Source organism: Macaca thibetana, chromosome 2 (genome assembly GCF_024542745.1).
Source record: "Macaca thibetana thibetana isolate TM-01 chromosome 2, ASM2454274v1, whole genome shotgun sequence".
NCBI classification, from domain to species: Eukaryota; Metazoa; Chordata; class Mammalia; order Primates; family Cercopithecidae; genus Macaca; species Macaca thibetana.
The window spans coordinates 139,306,709-139,324,709 of record NC_065579.1 but is presented as its reverse complement, the minus strand read 5'-3'; the positions used below and the strand labels follow the sequence as shown (position 1 = coordinate 139,324,709).

Sequence of the window (18,001 nt, the reverse complement as noted above, 5' to 3'; positions counted from 1 at the left end):
TCTCTGCTATGTCTTATAAATGTAGCATGCACAGCAGTCAGCAACCACTTGGGCCCAATTATGTGTCATCCCTGGGGCACAGAACCTCCCTTTGTATCCCCTTTGCCCTGGCAGGGGGGAAGAACAAAGAATTCTAAAAAGACAGTTTATTTTCTAAGAATCAATATATTTTCTTCCTTTGAAATAAATACAAACCAGTTTGAAAGGTGGGGGAATCTATGGGAAAGAGAAGGGAAATGGGGACAGGCCCCAGTCTTTTTTTTTTTTTTTTTTTGTACCAAATGACTCTGGCGCGACCCGGAAACGCAGTTACAAATGAGAATAATTTAAATTCTCCGATAATTACAGTTATTTACAACAGCAGGGGAGGGAGTCACCTAGTGCCCCTCTTCCAGGCTGGACAGATGCCCGCTCACCTCACCACTGGTAGGGGCCTCAGGCCTCTAGGCAGTTATAGATTCTCCTGGCATGAGCAGGTAGAGGTGGTGGGATGGCCTGTTTTATGCAGTGTCCTAACTTTGGCCCACCACCCCGCCCTACAATGCTGTGAGGTCTCTGGAGCTCTTTCTGACCTGTGGGCCCTCCCTCTCCTTGCACTGAACTGCCACTGGCCCTTGGAGTGTTCTGTACAGTCCAGCTGCACTTAGGGCAGGAGGGACCTCCCCCACCCAGCTTCCCCTGAGACTGGCCCCAAGACCAGAAATGAGTCAGTGCAGAGGCCGGTGCCACTCCAGGACAGTGAGCAAAGGGGAGGAGAGAGGTCACAGGGTTGTGTGTGACCCTGTGTAGGTTGGGCTGTGTTGAGCAGTATCAATCACTATCGCTGGTCTCACTGCTCTGCTCGCCTTGCACCTTGCTGCGGTGCTGCAGAGCCCTGTGGTAGGCGATCTGTACTGACTTGCGGATGTTGGACTTGCGGCCCTCCAGCATCTTCTCCTTGTCTAGGTCCTGGTTCACACCCAGAGGAACCAGCTTGGTCCTCGGCAGCCACTGCCTATAGGACAAGGTGAAGATCAAATAAATCATCTCAGGGAGACTAAGGACCAGCCTTCCTCCTCTATTCACTTAAGTATACTGCCCAAGCACCCACTCTGGGCAGACTCTGTGATGGTCCCTGCCCTCAAAGGAGTGCTCATGGTCTAGAGATGAAAGAGCCCAGTCAACGGTTATACTGTGTGGTGGCAGCGGGAGGGTAATCACAGGGTATTTATGGGTACAAAAAGGAGGCGCCCTGACCTCACCAGAAGTAGTTACCCTGAGGCTCTAGGCAGACTTCACTGACACTGAATATCCTCTGCAGACAATTACCAAAAAGACTACATGTGCAAATATGACAGAAGAGGGATTCAGAGCCTGAATGTTTATGCCTGCCTTATCCTCATTTTGTCACCATGGAGGCAGAGGTGGGAAAACTAAGTCTAGAAGCCATCTGAGTCTGGGTGGGAGCCACCTCTATATTTGTCATAGTCTCTGATGGTCCTTTGGTTTCTAGCTACAGCTGTTTGTCCTCTAGTGCCCACTCAGCCTCTCAGACACATGGTCGACACAACCCTTTCGCTCAAAAAACTGTTCTAAGTCCCTCCCCCACTGACTTATGCTAGCCCAGTCTGCCTGTTGCTGGAGTTTCCTGGCAGTCTGCCTCCATACCACACAGGGCTGCATCTGTGGCTGTGAGTCACACCAAATGCTCCCCTCCTTACCAGGTTCGTTTGTTGTCAAAGAAGAGGACGAGGTAGAGATGCTCTCGGGCTTCCTGGGTCATCTGCTCCCCAAGTTTCAGCACCTCCAGTGGGGGCACAGGGATGGGAACTCCATGGTGGAACATACCTTCTCGGGGCATCTTTGGATCAATGATCTGAGGGTGTAATAAGAGCCCAGTTTGGTTCAGTCCACGTCCTCCCAAGGCTTGCCCTCCTCAAGAACTTAAAGAGTACGTCTGAAGTGGGGACAGAAAGGTTATCATGCTACCAGAACTGCAATGCTGACCCTCAGCTTCTTTCCATGCTACATTATTTCAGAGCCCAAGGAGCAAGGAGAAGGAAAAGGGAGAGATGGAGAAACTGAGTAGGAGCCTCTAATGGTACTCAAGCTGTATCTGCCCACCAGTACACCTTGCCAAGAAACTGTGCCCCATAGCTCAGCAGGGAGTAGGAAAAGTTTGCTAACTGTGAATCTGTATTCTGGGATTGGAAAGCAAGGGGCATAAGAACAGAAGCGGAGCATACCAGAGCTGGGTATGATGGATACCCTCGGCATTTGGCCCACACGAGGTCCAGAGCATCCAGCGGGGAGTCCTCATCCTCTGACAGCCAGCCAGCTCCCCGGCCCAGACTCTTCCTTACCACTTCACAGGAATGGGGGAGAGGGGGTGGATCAGCAGCTGGGGGGCTGGCGAGGCCCTGACACTGGGTCCCCAGCATCCCTGGCCTTGGGCAAGGGAACTTACTGCTGTGGCCCACGCCGCGGCCAGTGCCCACGGAGTAGGCCTCATTCTCAGTGCCTGAGGTATCCTCACTGCTGTCCTCTGGGAAAGTGCCCCGAGAGAAGGAAGGTTTACCCCGGCCTTGTTTTGAGGGTGTTGTGCTGTGGACAAGACAATGGGAGCTCAGCTCAAAGGAGGGGAAGAATGGGGAACAGCATGGTATGTGCCCTCTGCTCTTAAAGCCCTCAGGATCTGAGACTTTTGGAAAGCAGTGGCTGTATGAGGAATTTCAAATTCAAACACCCACAGGGGCTAGGCTGGTGACCTGAGGTGCGTTAGACTGAGCAGTGGCGGCAGGAGTGCATACTCTAATCATCACCTTAACCCAGGATGGTTCTCTCTGTTCCATTAATGGTAACACTGATTTATTTAACAGAGAACCTTGAGTTTGAGTCATCTTAACCTAGACTGAGATGGCAGCCACCCCACTTCCAACAGGGAAACCTAGAAAGGCCCAAGAGCCCTGGAAGGGCATCCCCTGAGGCTGGCCTTGATCTGGAGGGCTGGTACCTGGTCCGGTCTGAGGCAGCGCTGCTACTGCTACTGCTGCTGGACTCAGAGTCTGAGCTGCTCCGGGGAAGGCTGCAGTCATTACGGTATACCAAGAAACTCTTCTTCACTGGCTGGTTTCCACCGCTGAAGCCATTGGCTGGTAAGTCTTGGTTGAAGGGAAAGGGAGGAGGGAAGGAACCGGTCAGGAAGATGTAGATCAGAGATGACATGGAGGTAAGAGGGACTTGGAGCTTGGGTTCCCCTTCTGTGCTGGAAAATTCCTCCAACTTTTGCCAGCAGAGCTAGCTCTGGGCAGTGTCTACCACAGTTGGCCACAGCCCTGCCCCACCCCTTGCTTCCCGTGGCAGTTACTGGCTTTAGGACACAAACGGCTTAAAGGGTAGGAGATCCCCAAGGAAGTTGAGAAGAGAAAAGGTAAAGTGATACAATGGAGGCGGGGGGCCCTGGGTGGGACTCTAGCTGGGTCATAGTGTCTCTGGGCCTCAGTTTTCCCAATTGTAAGATGAGTGAGTGGAGTTAAAGGATTCCTAAGGGCCCTTCTAGCTCTCTCTTTTATGGGCAAATAAAGGGGTAACTGGGAGTATGCTGGGAAGAATGGCAGCTTTGCTCACTCTCTTGGGGCGCTGGGTGATGGTAAGGCTCACCCATTGGGGGGTCTTCTGTGGACTTATCACTGTCGCTGTCTGAACTCGAACTGGGCCGGGGGCTCCTACCCCGCTTGCGCTGACGCAGGGAGCTCATGATGGGGAGCTGGGGGGGCCCCACAGGACTGCCTCCGTGGCTGGGGGTCATCTGGCTCTCCCGGTTTTTGGGGGGCCGGCCCGGCCTCTTGGGCGGTCCAGCTGTCTTCGGGTTCTTTTTGGAGAACAGAACTGAGGTTCTCCTGCCCACCTCATGTGCGGGGGTTGAGGACATGTTGGGACCCAGGCCTGGAGCAGAGAAAGAAAGAAGGAGAGTTGGTGAGGGGCCTGATTTGAGAAAGGTAGATATCCAGGGTCATGCCCTGGGTATATAGGGTCATTACTCCAGCTAAAGTTGGGGAGATCATTTTAGGGGCTTGGAATTTGGAACATTAACTCTTATACAAATAGCCAGAGAGGCAGCTAAGAGGCCCCTGATTGGGGAATGAGGGAGAAAGTACAGCTAGCTGTGTAGGAGGGACCTCTGCCTGGGGAATGGCAGGGGTTGAGTGTGTGCTGCAGAGCCAAAGTCTGACTTGCTTTGGGGTCCACCTTGCCATGGGATTCAGACCTTTGCTTGTCTCCTGGCTGCTGCTCTCCTCTGCGGCACTATCTGTCTGCCCATCCTTGTCACAGGCTGCCGGGTGGGGTGTCAGACTGCCCCGGCTCGAAGGGCCGTGCCGCTCAGGCCCATCACGTGCAGTCTCTCGCTGGTGGGCAAGCTTCCGCCGCAGTGCCGTCATCTCTTTCTTGATCATCTTTGCACGCCGTGAGCGGCCCACACTCTGCTTGCTGGCATTCACTTCGTCCAGCCGCTCCAGAAGCAGCTTCAGCTGCTCTTCCACTGGCAGGTGCTTCTGGTTCTCCAGCAAGACCAGCCGCTCTTCCTCAGCTGCTAGGAGTAAGGTTGGAGGGGAAAGGTCAGACTCAGGGCAGCCCTCAGGGCCCCTTGAACCTGGGCAGGCAGCAAGAAACCCACTCATCCCTCCTCGGCTTCTCACCAGGAACAGCTGTAAAATAGCAGCACCAAGATGTGGAATGATGGGCACTGCTATCCATTCACCCAGTCTGGCTTCTTGGGGAGCATTCCTGGGGATAGTGTGCCACTGCTCAGCCTAGCTGCTTTCTGCCTACACTGCCTGCTCCCAGGAGGGGACTTTTGGAAAGCTGTCCATCCCTGGCATTGGCCTCTTATATGTGTGTGTGACATATCACCCACCATCTTCAGTGTGGTGTGTGGCCTCATCTCCAGTCAGGCTGTGGGGGATATGCATGCCCGTCTCAAAGTCAATGCCCATTTTTTCTGCCTGGCGCCGGGCCTGGCGGAGCACAGCACCACCCTGCTCACGAAGCCGCACTGCTGCCCGGTAGAAGATGGTGTCCTTGGCGTTATACTTGAGGCAGTTGCTGACGATGAGGTTGAAGTCCTCCTCAAAATCATCAAAATTCAGGTAGCGGTAAGCCTCCAAGTTCTGCTTCATGGTGAAAAAGTCCATGGGCTTTTTGATGTGGTCTAGGTAGTCAGGTACCTGGGAGGGCAGGGCAAGTTTGTTTTAAGTAGAGATATCCTCCTCATTGCCCCGAACCCTGCTCCTAACAAGCCCCCCTGAAATACATCCAGCAACCTCCTCCCATCAGTTAGAATCAGGCATATAGCACAGGCGAAAGGAAAGCTGAATTCTGGTCCTGACTTTACCAGTCACAAGCTGTGTGACTTTGGCAAGTCTCTTCACCTCTCTGGGCCTACTTTTCCTCTCCTAGAAAATCATGAAAGTAGAGCCAAATATACTTTTTAGACTACATGAGGCTTTAGTAAGAAAATGGCTTGGGGACTCCTCTGAAAATAAACACCACCTTGCATTCCTAGAGCTCCTTTTACTTAACAGTAACTTATAAGGAGGCTGCTGCCTCAGACCTCTCATTTTATACCTTTTAGAGAGAAGAGTCTGCCAGTCAGGACCTAGGGCTTCAGAGCTGGTTCTTTAGGTGCTGAGCCTTCTAAAGTCTCCGTTCTAGGGTTCAGCACCCCGAAAGTGTCTTCCTGCCCTGGGATTATTCATTTGGCAGACTCAGTCCCTGCCTCTGGGGAAGGAGTGCAGACTGCCTCCCATTCTGGGCCCTTGGGGTGTAACAGGGACAAGACAGAGTCCAGGTGATACATGTGGCTCCAGTTCATCCTGACCCAGAGCCACCAGCCCCTCTCTTCAAGGTCCCCATCTAGTCCCTGGCCCAGACCTGCAGCAGGGGTCCAATTGGGAGAGGAACAGAGAGAAGGTGGAGTGAGGGGAAGGGATTCTTACTTCGTCCAATTCGGTTACCTCAGACAGAGGGACCGGCTCGCTGAAGATGTTGCCTGTGTCCTTCTCTTGGAGCTGCTCCAAGGTTTTGCGAAGGAGGATGAGGAAAGGGGTCAGCTGCATCTCCATGGCAATCTGCTGAACTTTGATCTAACACAGAAAAAGGCCTGATCAGCCAGGCCCCGGCCAGTCCAGTGGCAGAGAGATCTGAGGATATGGTCCCAGCTGGCCTGGGAAGCCACCTTCTTTCCCACCCTCACAGCTGGGTGCACTCATACAGGTCTACCTTCTATGAGATACAAGAAACTTGCACCAACGATTCTGGTCTCCCCCTTTCTTGAACTACCAGCATCAACTACCTATGTCACTGAGGATTCTGTTCATACGCTCCTGTGACATTCTGCTTCCAGTAGACCTTTTAAAAGCACACCAAGAACCAGGAGACCTGACTCTAGCGTCAGCCCTGCTGCTATTTGGCTGACGGACACACACTTTTCCTTCTCCTGGGTCTGTTTTCTCCTTTATAAAATAGGGCTGGCCCAGGATCACTCACCGTCTCCCTTTTGAGTTTTTCCCGCTTGCGGATCAATTCCACCAGCAGCCGAGCTCGCTCTAAGTCATGCCGGAGCCGCTGCCAGGACTTGAGCTGTTCTTTAAGGGCCCAGTTCTTATCCTCAGAATCTCTCTGCAGAGGCAAAAGGAAGATCAGGGAATGATTAGAAAGCCAGAGGAAAGGTCAGCAGGGAGAAGAGAGCCCAGGAAACTCAGGTCAAGGGCAGGTCAAGCCAAAAGAGGGAGCACAGCAATTTATGGGTAGTGCCTCAATCTGTGTGTCCCCAAGGCCTGGCAGAATAAATGCCTGGTGTTTGTTGAATGAATACATAAACACATAGGAACAACATCCTGTCACTGAGGATTCCACGCTGATGCTGGCTTGAGGGCGAGCTTAAAGGAGGAACGAGTCTAAACCCTCTGACACTGGAAACTACAGTTGCAAATTTTGGTTTTCATCCCCCTGGCCCTAGTTCCCAGAGCCCACAGGGAATTGGACACAGTACCCCGACTTGGTCACAGTTCCTCTGAGACTGCAGGTGTGTCTGCAGGCGACGTAGCAATGGGACCCCATTCCGTGACTGCCGCTTCAGTGTCCAGTAGCTGTGCAGCCTCTGCATGAACTGGCTCTTCCTTTGGATTGTCAGGCGGTTGGTGATTTTACTAAGCCTGGGAGGCAGGAAACAAAGAGTAAAACCTGTTGGGCCCTGATTCTCTTAAGCAGAGCAAGGGTCTCTGGCCAGTGAGAGTTCCTGAATGGGGATGAAGGGAGAGTATCTCTTGTCCAAAAGGCCTGGGACTCTGGACTTAAGGCAAGGAAGAAAGAGTGGTGCCATCAATGGTACCACAGCAGACAGGAAACCAAGCTCCCATCACTAAACCAGATCCCTAACCCTGTATACCTGGGATCAGGGACTTCTGCCCCGAAGACTGCTCTAGTCACGGCAGCCCAGAGTACTATTTGACCCTGAGAGCCCCACTGAGACTAAGCCTTTGAAGGTTTTAAGATGAAGTACAACTGTATAGCAGAAACATATAGTAAATCAAATAAATGGCACGAGAGAACTGAAAAAACCCCTGGCCATCACAGCCCACATGAGAGGCAGTAACCACTTCACAACTTCTTGAGCTTCCCCTTCCCCGTTTTCATTCTATTTGTTTCTTCATAATCAGACCACTTTTTCCATTGCTGCCAGTGGCAGTTCCATCCTCTTCCATCCCAACTTAACAAACCACACCATCAAAATGAAGGGCAGTTCAAAACACCTGTTAGCTATGCCAGATAAAAGTTGACATTTCTGGCTCTTAAGTCAGGTGACCTGCTAAAGACAACTATCTCTTTTGAAAATATGTTCTTTTTAACTTCTATGCAGCTCCTGGGAAGATAGTCCAGCCCTGACATTCCACTCCTGGGAAGAAGATAGCCCAGCCCTGCTATTCCACTCAGGAGGCTGCCAGCTCCTCTCCAGAAGGCTTTCTCCCTCACCTGCCGGTCCACCGGCTCCCCACATACCTGTGTGGTGGGATGCAGGGCACTGACACCACAGGTGCTGCTGCCCGCTTCTCTGCCAGGATCTTCCGTGCCTTCTTCATTTTGATCCGGGACTTGGCCTTGGCCTTCTTGACTTTCTCTGAGCTCCAGCCCTTACCCTCATCCTCTTCCTCATCTTCATCTTCCTCACCCTCGCTGTGCGACAGGGCAGGCAGTCGGCGTGCTGAACCTGGAGGCGTGTGGATGTCGCAGTAGGCTGTCTTGCGGACACTGAAAGAGGTGCCATTGGCGCCTGTCTCCCGCACAGGCTCCATCTTCATGTAAAGGCCAGCCTGCTGGGCGCATGTCACATGGAAAGCTGTGTAACAGTTGGCCTTGTGGCACTGGATGCAGGCCCCTGAGCCCCGTTGTTTGCAAATGTAGCAGGTGAGCTTCCAGCGAGCTGGTGGGATGTGCTCAATGCTGTCAATAGGCTCTAGGAAGACCGTGTTGGCGAAGCAGACCTCAGGGATCCACAAGGCACACACCACATGGGCCCAGCGACCGTCATCTGTCTGCTTGAAGGCACCACCCTTGTTGGGGCACAGGGCACAATCCACAGCACGAGAGGGTGACTGCAGGCAACGGCGGCATAGCCACTGGCCCTCAGGGATATAGGGGACACCGTAGCACTCCTGGTGCACGGCCAGGTTGCACATGTCACAGAAGAGGATGACATTGCTGTTCTGGCACTCACCATCATTGCAGATACAGCAAACAGCATCCTCATCCACTAGCGCATTGGGGTCGCCTTTATTATGACTCTCAAAGTACGACTCCTTCTCTAGTCGGTCCATTAGGTACTCAAAGATCTCCTGCGGGATGGGACTTACACCCTCTGTCTTCCGACGCTCATTCATGATATCCAGCCAGATGTAGTCCTCTTCGTCCATGTCATACTCTACTTCCTCGTCCAGCTCCTCTGCAGACTTCTCGATGTACCTATGGTACACACAGGGAGCTCAGCATCACATGGTTGAGACTTCCCTCCCTTAAAGAAGGTGGGTCATTTGCCACTGAGCACTTACTCTGTGCCTGTGCCCTTCAGATGTGTTGTCTCATTTCATCCTCACCTTAACTTCAGATATTATAGGTACTATCATCATTTCTATTTTGCTGAAAAGGAAACCTAAGGCTTGGAAGGTTAATCGCCTGGCCCCAGCTCACTTGTGAGAAAGTGGTGGAGCTGGGATGTGAACCCAGACCTGCCACTGCAAAGCTCATGTCCTAGCTGCTATATGTGACACCATCTTCTTTGGGTTGCAGAGGCATGGCCAGCCTCCTCTAAAAGGAGGAAGGTGGGGCAGCTAGTACCCCTTGGAGTGGTCCAGATGATGGTATGAAGAATCAGGGAAGAAGGAAGGTCATTGGATGTCACTGACAAATTACATACAAGTTGTTTTAGCACTGGTGGGCAGGGCCTCGACTAGAGCTGCCGTGGGTCTTCTCTCAGCTGGTGCCAACATCAGCTCAAAGCTCCATCAAACTCTAGGTGCTATGTTTGTTCACTGGATAGCCTTGGGAGATAACAATTATAATAGCTAAGGTTTACTGAGGATTTACTATGAGCCAGGCATTGTGCTTAACTATTACATTTATTCTTACCACAGCCATAGAGTTAGTGTTCTTATTGTCCTCATTTTGTAGATGAGAAAACTTAAGCTTTGAGAAGTTAATCAAAACACAGATAGGTCACATAACAAGGGAATGGCAGAGGCATTCAACCTCCAGCCCCAGTGCTCTTAATGTCCACCCTATATCACTTACTGTGCCAACAGGCCTGGAATTAAGGGCTGCTCTAGGTGCTTGTCACACAGAGAAGGTGCTCCTTGCCTGCCATGCTATAGGTGGCCTAGACTCTGGCACTGTGAACTACAGGGTACAAAGGAAAGAATGGGGCTTTGGCTTCTAAGTAAACCGGATTTGAATCCTGGCTCTGCCATTTTGTGACTTTCAGGACATCACTGCTGTTCTGAACCTCAGTTTTATTGATGACAGAATGAGGATAATACTACCTACTCACAAAGATGCTGTCAGGATTATGTGGAATTATAAAAATGAATAGGCTACAAACTCTTGGCCTTTACATTTATTTATATAGTACCTTGCCCAGTGCCTACCACCCCATCAGGCTCCAGCAGTCCCCAGCAGGCCCACGGAAGGAAGTGTGAGCACCTTGGTGTAAAATGCCACCTAACCACTAAGTCACATGTGACCACATACAGACGTGTGCGAATATAAACATTTATCTTTTTATTAAAAAGTTGTTTTTAAAAATGAATGAGCTAAGTCAAATGGCACACAGCAGGTCCTAGAAAAACATTAGCTCCTGTTTCTCCTCTCATGTGGGAAATGGGACTTTGGCTGCTAGAGTGGGCCGGGACACACAGGTGCTGGAGCCACACTGCCTGGGTCCTGTCTAACAGAGGGCAAGTGAGCTAAGCTCCCTGAGCCTTGTTTGTTCATCTGTAAAGTGGTGATGCTAATCTGAACCTATTTCACACAGCAATTGTGAGCATTAAATGAGTTAATGCAGGTAAAGTGCTTAGGACAGTGCCTGGTGTGCAGCAAACACTCAATAAATGTTATTAGTTTTTGTATGGCCCTTACCCACCTTCCTAGCATTATAGCTGTTTATGTGTCTAACTTCCCCACTACACAACAGAAGTGGGGATTGTGTCTGATTCGCCATACAGATACAGGCACTCATCACTGTTCATTTGAAAGGCATTTTGGGGGTGGAAGGGAGGAGAGAGACTGAAACATTGTAGGAAGCAGCTTCTTCCTTTTTAGCCCTTTACCTCTTCCCCAAGGTGACTGCAACATCCCTATCTTTGAACAAGGGTATGACTCATGGATGGTGTGAACCATCTGGCTTCTTCTAGGCCTTGGCACCAGCTCTCTTCAGCACCAATTCTCACCCTTTTCTCTGCCATGACACACGTGACATTATGTGATGGTGCATAACACACTCCCACAGGCACCCAGATTACAGGCTGCAGTACAGATAAGGTAGGCTGCATGTCGTGTAATTCCTGGCACACCAGCTGACATGCCACCCTCTCTCTCCCCCTCAAGGAAGCATATCAGAATGCAAGCAAAAGAAAGTGATGCTATTAGAGAGGTGACCTCAAATCTTCTCAATTTCTATAGAAAGTAAGTCATTTCCAAAACTTGGGCAGTTTTACCAACAGTGGTAACAAATTCCATGCAATACACCTCCCAGTTGTTTGCAGTGCACCTGCTGAAAACTGCTCCCCTAAAGAACAGATCTGATCCCCAGAAAGAAGAGTGAATCTAAGTGGAGGGAGGAAGAAAAGCAGCTAATGAGCTGGACTTGGCTGCCTGTTAGAGCACAGAGAGCTCAAGGGCCACTGGGAGGGAGGGGAAGTCCAAAGAGGGGTCTGTGTGTTAGGAGTGGGGCAGAGGTGGGTATGGTAGTCAGTGTGAACAGAAAAGAGAAAGACCGTGGAAAGCCAGAAGGAAGTGGAATTGGACTGAAAAGATGAAAGAATGGGAGAGGAAGAGGGAGATGGGCTTAAATTCTAATAGTAGAGAGAAGAAAGTGCTACCGGCCATACTGCTTGCGTTCCCAGATTTGCTTTTAAAGAATTGAGGTTTAGGCCAGGCGCAGTGGGTGGCTCATGCCTGTAATCCCAGCACTTTGGGAGGCTGAGGCGGGCAGATCACGAGGTCAGGAGATCGAGACCATCCTGGCCAACATGGTGAAACCCCATCTCTACTAAAAACACAGAAATTAGTTGGATGTGGTGGCACGTGCCTGTAATCCCCGCTACTTGGGAGGCTGAGGCACGAGAATTGCTTGAACCCAGCGGAGGTTGCAGTGAGCCGAGATCGGGCCATTGTACTCCAGCCTGGCAATAGAGCGAGACTCCATCTCAAAAAGAGAAAAACGGAAAAAAAGAATGGAGGAATAACATCATGTGGACTGCACTTTTGGTAAAAAATGCTTTTCATATAAAAGCCTTTATGACAAATCCTCCTCAGAGATCAGGCCTTCTAATTAGCTGACAACAAACTTACCACACTTGGCAAATTAACTCATCAGAATGCCTTTTTTGCCTTGGATGCCAACTTTCAGAGAGGTTTTACACTTGGTTTTCGTGCCATCCTTCAGCCAGGATTTCTCCATGTAGTTTCACCACCACACTGCCCCCCACATCCCTTCACCTTTTACCTCATGTTAAACAAACGATTAAATGACAAAAATAAAAGGGCCACTGGAGGAGTATTAAATGTTGCTTAAGCATAAAATACCGCTTAAACATGTTAAACGACAAATGACAATAACAAAACAAATAGTGGGAGAATTACCTCTGCAGATTTACAAAGTGGTTTTAGTACCTTATGAAATCAGTGATCCTATACCTTTAGGGAGGCAGAGAAATACTGTATCTGCTCTGCAGATGGGGTCCTTAAAACACCTTAAGTTGGATGCATTTCCCAAGGTCATTCAGTAATGAAATGGAGAGGGCCAGGAATCAGAAACAGGATGTTTTGCCACAGTGGAAACAGTACAGCTATGGAGTCAGAAGGACCTGGGTTTGAACCCCAGTTCAGCTATCTACTGGCATGTGATTTTAGATAAGTCTGGCCGGGCACAGTGGCTCATGCTATAATCCCAGCACTTTGGGAGGCTGAGGTGGGTGGATCGCTTGAGCCCAGGAATTCAAGACCAGCCTAGGCAACGTGGTGAAACCCCATCTCTACAAAAAATTTTAAAAACTAGCTGGGCATGATGGCATGCGCCTTTAGTTGCAGATATTCAGGAGGCTGAGTGGGAGGATCACTTAAGCACGGGGGGCGGAAGTTGGGGTGAGCCAAGATCGTGCCACTGCACTCCAGGTTGGGTGACAGAGCCAGACCCTGTCTCAAAAAAAAAAAAAAGAAAAAGAAGATAAATTTGGCATTCTTTCTTGACCATAGTTTCCTCATCTGTGAAATGAGAAAAATATCTACCTGAGAGTTGTGAGAAAAAAATAAAGGAGTGGTGTGTGGCACTGTAGAGTAAGTGCCACCATTAGTAGGATACCATTCCACTCACTGCCCTGGCAAACTCAGTGTTCTTTCACTATTCTTTATTCCCACCACTCTTCTATCTGTGCCTCTCACCTCTCTCTGGCTCCTGAGCCCTGCTTGACCAGTTTTCCAGAGCTGCAAGGTAGAGGTGGCCTTACCGGTAATAGGAAGTTGGCCGGGGTGGGGCATCAGGGGTGTCTTGTTCCAGCTCCCGATAGACCACCTCTGGCAGCTTGGGAGTGGTGCTCGCAGAAACATTGTGGTGGTGGTGATGGTTAGAGTCTTTGCGCTTCTCCTTGTTCTTATGTTTGCCTGACTTGGGAGTAGCAGCTGGTGTCTCAGTGTTCTCCTTGTTGCTGCCATTCTCAGGGGCCTCCTCGGGGGCTTCCTCATCCTCTGACACCACATCCAGGTTGTCAAAGATGCTGATGCGGTGGACGCGGCCATGCAAGTCCACCTCCACCATGCGCTGGGCCTGTGCATAGCTCATCACCTCACGGCCTGGTGACTGTGAGACCTCTGAGGGGCTGGGTGACTGCTTGTTGGCTGGGCGTGACTGGCGCCCCTTCTTCTTGTGCTTGCGGAGTGGAGTCTGTTGTGGTGGTGGTGGGTTGTCGTGGTCATAGTGGTACAGGTGGTACTCAATACCACTGTAACTCTTGTAGACCTTTCGGCAGGTCTCCACCGGGCACTCGTACGGTGGCTTAGTCGCCCGCAAGTTGTGGCAGAAAGTCTTCACATCAAAGTCCACCCCCATGCTGTCACATCTAGAATACACAGATCAGTTAGCATAAGGCTGGGGATGAGTTCCTGGCCATTTGCACCACAGACCCCAGTCTTTCCAGTCCTCCCCCTCACTTGGAGTCACTAGGTCCTGGCCAGCCTACCTCTACAGTGTCTCCAAATGCCATCTCCTCCACCATGGCCCGGATCTGGGCCCTCATCACCTCTTGCCTGGTTATCCTGCCCTATGTCTCAACTCCTCTAGCCCAATCTCACATCATATAGGAGAGTGATCTTTCTACCAGGTAGTAATGATCATGACAGTCTCTTCACTAAAAGCCTCCTGATGCTCCCCAGTTCCTTCAAGATAATATTCCAAATTCTCTATAATGCCATTCAAAGAGCTCCTTTCACTTTCTGGCCCTAGTCCTCCTTTCTAGATTCTTTTTACAAGTTACAGCTGTTTTTGTCTACACAGGGGAACCTACCATTCCCTGAATGTTATAACCTCTCATTCCTGCAAAATGATCTCTATTTGGAATGCCTTCCATCCTTTTCTGACTGGTAGGCTCCTACTTGTTCTTCAAAAAACCAGCTCAAATGTCACTTCTGACACAACTTCTCTGACTCTCCCATGGGGAGCTGTTTCCACAGCATTCCATTCTCACCTCTACCACAGCACTTGACATACTGAAAATTGTCTCCCCTCTGTACTGGGAGCTGTGTAGTAAAGACAAGAGAGCCTATCCACCTCTGTATCCCCAGTACCTAGCATGCAGTGGACACTCAGTTTTTGGTGAACGAATGAACGACCTGTTGAACGAATAGCTGAATGAGGGGATCACCAGATTGAGAGCTCAGATGGGATGAAGGCCATGTAGAAGGCTGAATGGGTGGCCAATGCTTTAGCATTGGACTCCTGCAGAAATCACTGGATCACAGAAAGAATTCATTTACTTTTGAGGTCTTTATGGGGAGCCTGGCCCTGGAACTGGGTAGGAGATGTACTGTGAAGTAAAGTGAAAACTGAGATCATTTAGTCAGTGACAGCAGCCTGTATTACATTTGAGCTCTTCACCCACTCACGCAACATTAACTGAGTGACTACCAAGTGCCAGACCCTAAGGGTACAAACACGAACGCGACAATCTAGGCATGCTCAGCTCCACGGTGGTCCGCAGGGGCCCTCCCTTCCCCCTCCCCAACATTCCTGGGTGAGTGTAGACAGCAGATGGCACCAGGCCTCAGGAAGCCCAGCTTGGTCAGAGACTGCCCCAATTTCTCTCGGCCTAGTTGAGTTCAACAATTCAGCTAGGGGCTTGGCACCATCCCAGCAGGGCAGGGCTATCATGAGCTCCCTGACAAAATAACCCCTCTTGGCCTCTCCACCTGTGCCTTAACCAGGCAAGTGGGCTGCTCCAGCTCTTCTGTCATCGGCTCCTGACTATCACATCAGTAACGCTACACGTCCAACTGCAACTCTCTTCTACTTCCTACCTGCGGCTGTGTCTTTAAACACAAACCAACCGAAGCACAAACAAGCTCTCCTCTTTCCAAGCTGGGTCCCGGGTGAATGGCTCCCAAAGCAGCACAGTGAATCCGGCAATCTCCCCTTGGAACCCGGCAGCAGAGGCACAGGCGACGGAGACGAGAACTGTGACCAGAAAGCCCGTGGGGAGGGCCCAAGGAGAATGGCGGCTGCATCTGCCCCAGAAGCTCAGGGGGCTGGAGGAAGTAGGGGGCGGGGGCCGGAGGGATAGGGCTGGGCCCCGGCAGTGCCCGCAGCCCACTCTCCGGATGCGGCGGCGTTTCCCCTTTGTGGAAGTGTAACAAGTGAAACAAGGCTCCCCTCCTGCCACTGGCCAGAGCAGCCCCGAAAGACATACTGTTGCCCCGGGATGCCTGCTGGGAAGCAATGCACTGTCAGTTCTCCCAGCTGGAGTTGCCAGAGAGGCTCCCGGGCCACGCGGCTCAGTGCGCGCCCCACGAACGTAGCCTACCCCTTCCCTGCCGGCCACTCCCGCCCTGGTCCCAGGCCCGCACTCACCGGCCACCTCGAGTCCGGGCTCATCGCCGGGGGCGCCCGCCGGGGCTCCGACCCCACTTGGGGAGGCCGGCGGGGAAAGTCGGGCCGGGAAGGGGGAGCCCCAACTCCGGAGACCTTAGACCTCGCCACCTCGGCCCCCTGCCGCCCCACGCTTTGGTCCCGGCTCCCCGGGATTCCTGCGCTGACCCCTGCCGCTCCCGGTCCCGCCGGCGCCCTGGGGTCTCAACTCCGTCGGCAGCCGCCCGTTTCGCGAGCCCTTAGGATGCCCGGTCTCGGGACCGGGCGCCGCTGGAACAATGGAGGCTCCCAGAGGCAGCGCGAGGACAGCGGCGGCGGAGACCGTGGCGGCAAAGGCTGTGGCAGCGGCGGCGGCAGCAGCGGCGGCGGCGGCGTCTGCGCAGGGTAAACGTGGCTCCGCGGCGCTGCTGAGTTGCACTTTCGCCACGGATCCCCGCCCGCCTGCTGAGGCTCGAAAGACCGTTCTCTGGGATTCAGAAAGGACCCTGGACGCCCCACAGGGCTTCTCTAGCTCTCTCATTTTAGAGTGGAGTTTCTGGAGACTGAAGTCACCGTATTCGGGATCCGGGGTCGTCGGGCGGTTTGTGGCGAATCTGCAGCCACGGACGGTGAGCGCGGGGCTGGGGGTGAGGAGCCCGCCCTTCTCCCCTCCCCCTCTGCCTCCTCCCTCTCCGCTCCCTGCCTCCTGCTGGCGCCGCGGCTGCGGGAGGGACCTGGCCTTGGTCTCGGAGGAAGGCGGTGAGGCGGGGCCAGAGTCACGGGGCGGGACTGGGGGCAGGGCCGGGAGCAAGAGGGATGGGAGCTGGAGCCTAAGGGACCGGGAGTTGTGGGTAGGACCGGGGCGGGGCTGGAGATTAGACGGGTCTGTGGGGCGGGGCTTGTGAGGAGGGGGCGGGGCTACTGTACAGCGGGGGCCCTGTTAGAATAGCGAGGTAAAAAGTGGGGTTAAACAGAAGAGGAGTACTCAAGAGAGAAAGGGCGGAGCTTTGGACGAGTCTGGAAAGTGGAGCTGGACTAGAAATAAAGAACAGAGTTGGAAAAAACGACGCGAGGCTGAAGGGAGTAGGCGAGGCTTGGGAAGGCAGCGGGCGGAGCTGTGGGGAAAGGGCGGGACCGATTAGGGATAACGGGGCGTGACAGAAGGAAAGGGAAGAAACTCGGGAAAAGTAAAGGAGAGGTGCTAGAGAAAAGGTATGGGTCTGAGAGAAGGGGCTGGTTTGGGGCCGGTGGGTGTGAAAGGGCTTGTGTCTGGTAAAGCGGCGGGAACTCTGTGGGTTGGCACGGATGTGCTGCGGGTTGCTGGTTGGAAGATGGTGCCAAAACAGCTGATTTAATGTGAGTGGGCCACCTCCTAGCAATGTGAACGTGGGCAAGTTCAGTTCTTCAAGTTCCTTATTTGTAAAACAGAGCTCGAAAACTCTATTGCTAGCTCTTGAGGGTTTCAGAGAACTTGGATGGCAGGGGAGACATCCTTAAACAATACTCCAGTTTTGTCATCAAAGAGGAGCGTGAAAGGGTCTTCTAGGGTTCTGCGACAAAGTCCAAAGCATCTGAAAGCTTCTCTCTTATCTTAATGCAAACTTTGCATTTGACCCACTAAAATGTCTGTTTTCTAAAAACCATCCCAATAAAATCGACATGCCAGGAAGAGGTTTGCTGATTAAGATCTTGGAATCTGAAGTCAAACTGATGAATTCTCTTAAACAAATGATACATCCTCTCAGAGCCTCAGTTTCCTTATGTGTAAAGTGGGAATAATATATAGTACCTGTTCTCACAGAGTAGTTGTGAGAATTAAATGAGGTGATGCTTGTAAATCACCTAGCACACGGTTTGACTTGTAGTGAATGTTCAAAGAAAATATTATGTTATTATCCTTATTAAAATAACTCAGAATAAATGGATCAAAGCAGAGTTATACTAAGTCATCTCCTTTAGTGGTCAGGAATTCGTTTGAGAATCTGGTGAAAACTTTGGGCCATGTGCAGGATTCGGATTTTATGGAAAAAAGAAAAAAACAACTGTGGGCCTCTCTCCTGAGGAAAACATACCAAGTTTCACTTATTAAAGTCTTTGAAGAATGTATGAAGAAGTGATTGGATGAACGTGTTAGGATGG

The 18,001-nt window shown here is 51.6% G+C and overlaps 2 protein-coding genes across 16 annotated transcripts in view; both read right to left on the bottom strand.

The window, feature by feature from the left end:
* ARPC4 (actin related protein 2/3 complex subunit 4) overlaps positions 1–15,589 on the bottom strand; it is a 78,619-nt gene extending 63,030 nt beyond the window's left edge. The window contains exon 1 of the mRNA XM_050778729.1: positions 15,586–15,589. The gene's annotated coding sequence lies outside the window, so the exon portion shown is untranslated. The remainder of the gene's footprint in view (positions 1–15,585) is intronic.
* BRPF1 (bromodomain and PHD finger containing 1) lies at positions 146–16,270 on the bottom strand. 15 transcript variants are annotated; one of them, XM_050778658.1, is made up of 14 exons: positions 15,866–16,270; positions 13,254–13,862; positions 8,038–8,997; positions 7,031–7,193; positions 6,526–6,657; positions 5,976–6,122; positions 4,895–5,204; positions 4,247–4,570; positions 3,607–3,924; positions 2,993–3,140; positions 2,447–2,583; positions 2,226–2,344; positions 1,701–1,855; positions 146–994 (listed from the first exon to the last, which is right to left on the bottom strand). In XM_050778658.1, the coding sequence occupies exons 2-14, from the start codon at positions 13,850–13,852 to the stop codon at positions 811–813; spliced, it is 3,696 nt and encodes a 1,231-aa protein (XP_050634615.1). In that variant the 5' UTR covers positions 13,853–13,862; positions 15,866–16,270; the 3' UTR covers positions 146–810. The 15 variants fall into 15 exon arrangements, with proteins under 15 accessions (XP_050634615.1, XP_050634616.1, XP_050634617.1 ...); XM_050778659.1 differs by having other exon boundaries at positions 3,640–3,924; XM_050778660.1 differs by having other exon boundaries at positions 3,640–3,924; positions 4,247–4,567.
* Positions 16,271–18,001: the final 1,731 nt, after the last annotated feature.

What these genes read in the sequence shown, in the direction of transcription:
- BRPF1 (XM_050778651.1), bottom strand. Translation starts at nt 13,852, where the DNA reads ATGGGGGTGGACTTTGATGTGAAGACTTTCTGCCACAACTTGCGGGCG. An exon ending in AAAAACTCAAAAGGGAGACG is followed by an intron (nt 6,123 to 6,525) that starts GTGAGTGATCCT and finishes TTTCTGTGTTAG; the next exon opens with ATCAAAGTTCAGCAGATTGC. An exon ending in GCTGCCTCAGACCGGACCAG is followed by an intron (nt 2,584 to 2,992) that starts GTACCAGCCCTC and finishes TCTTGTCCACAG; the next exon opens with CACAACACCCTCAAAACAAG.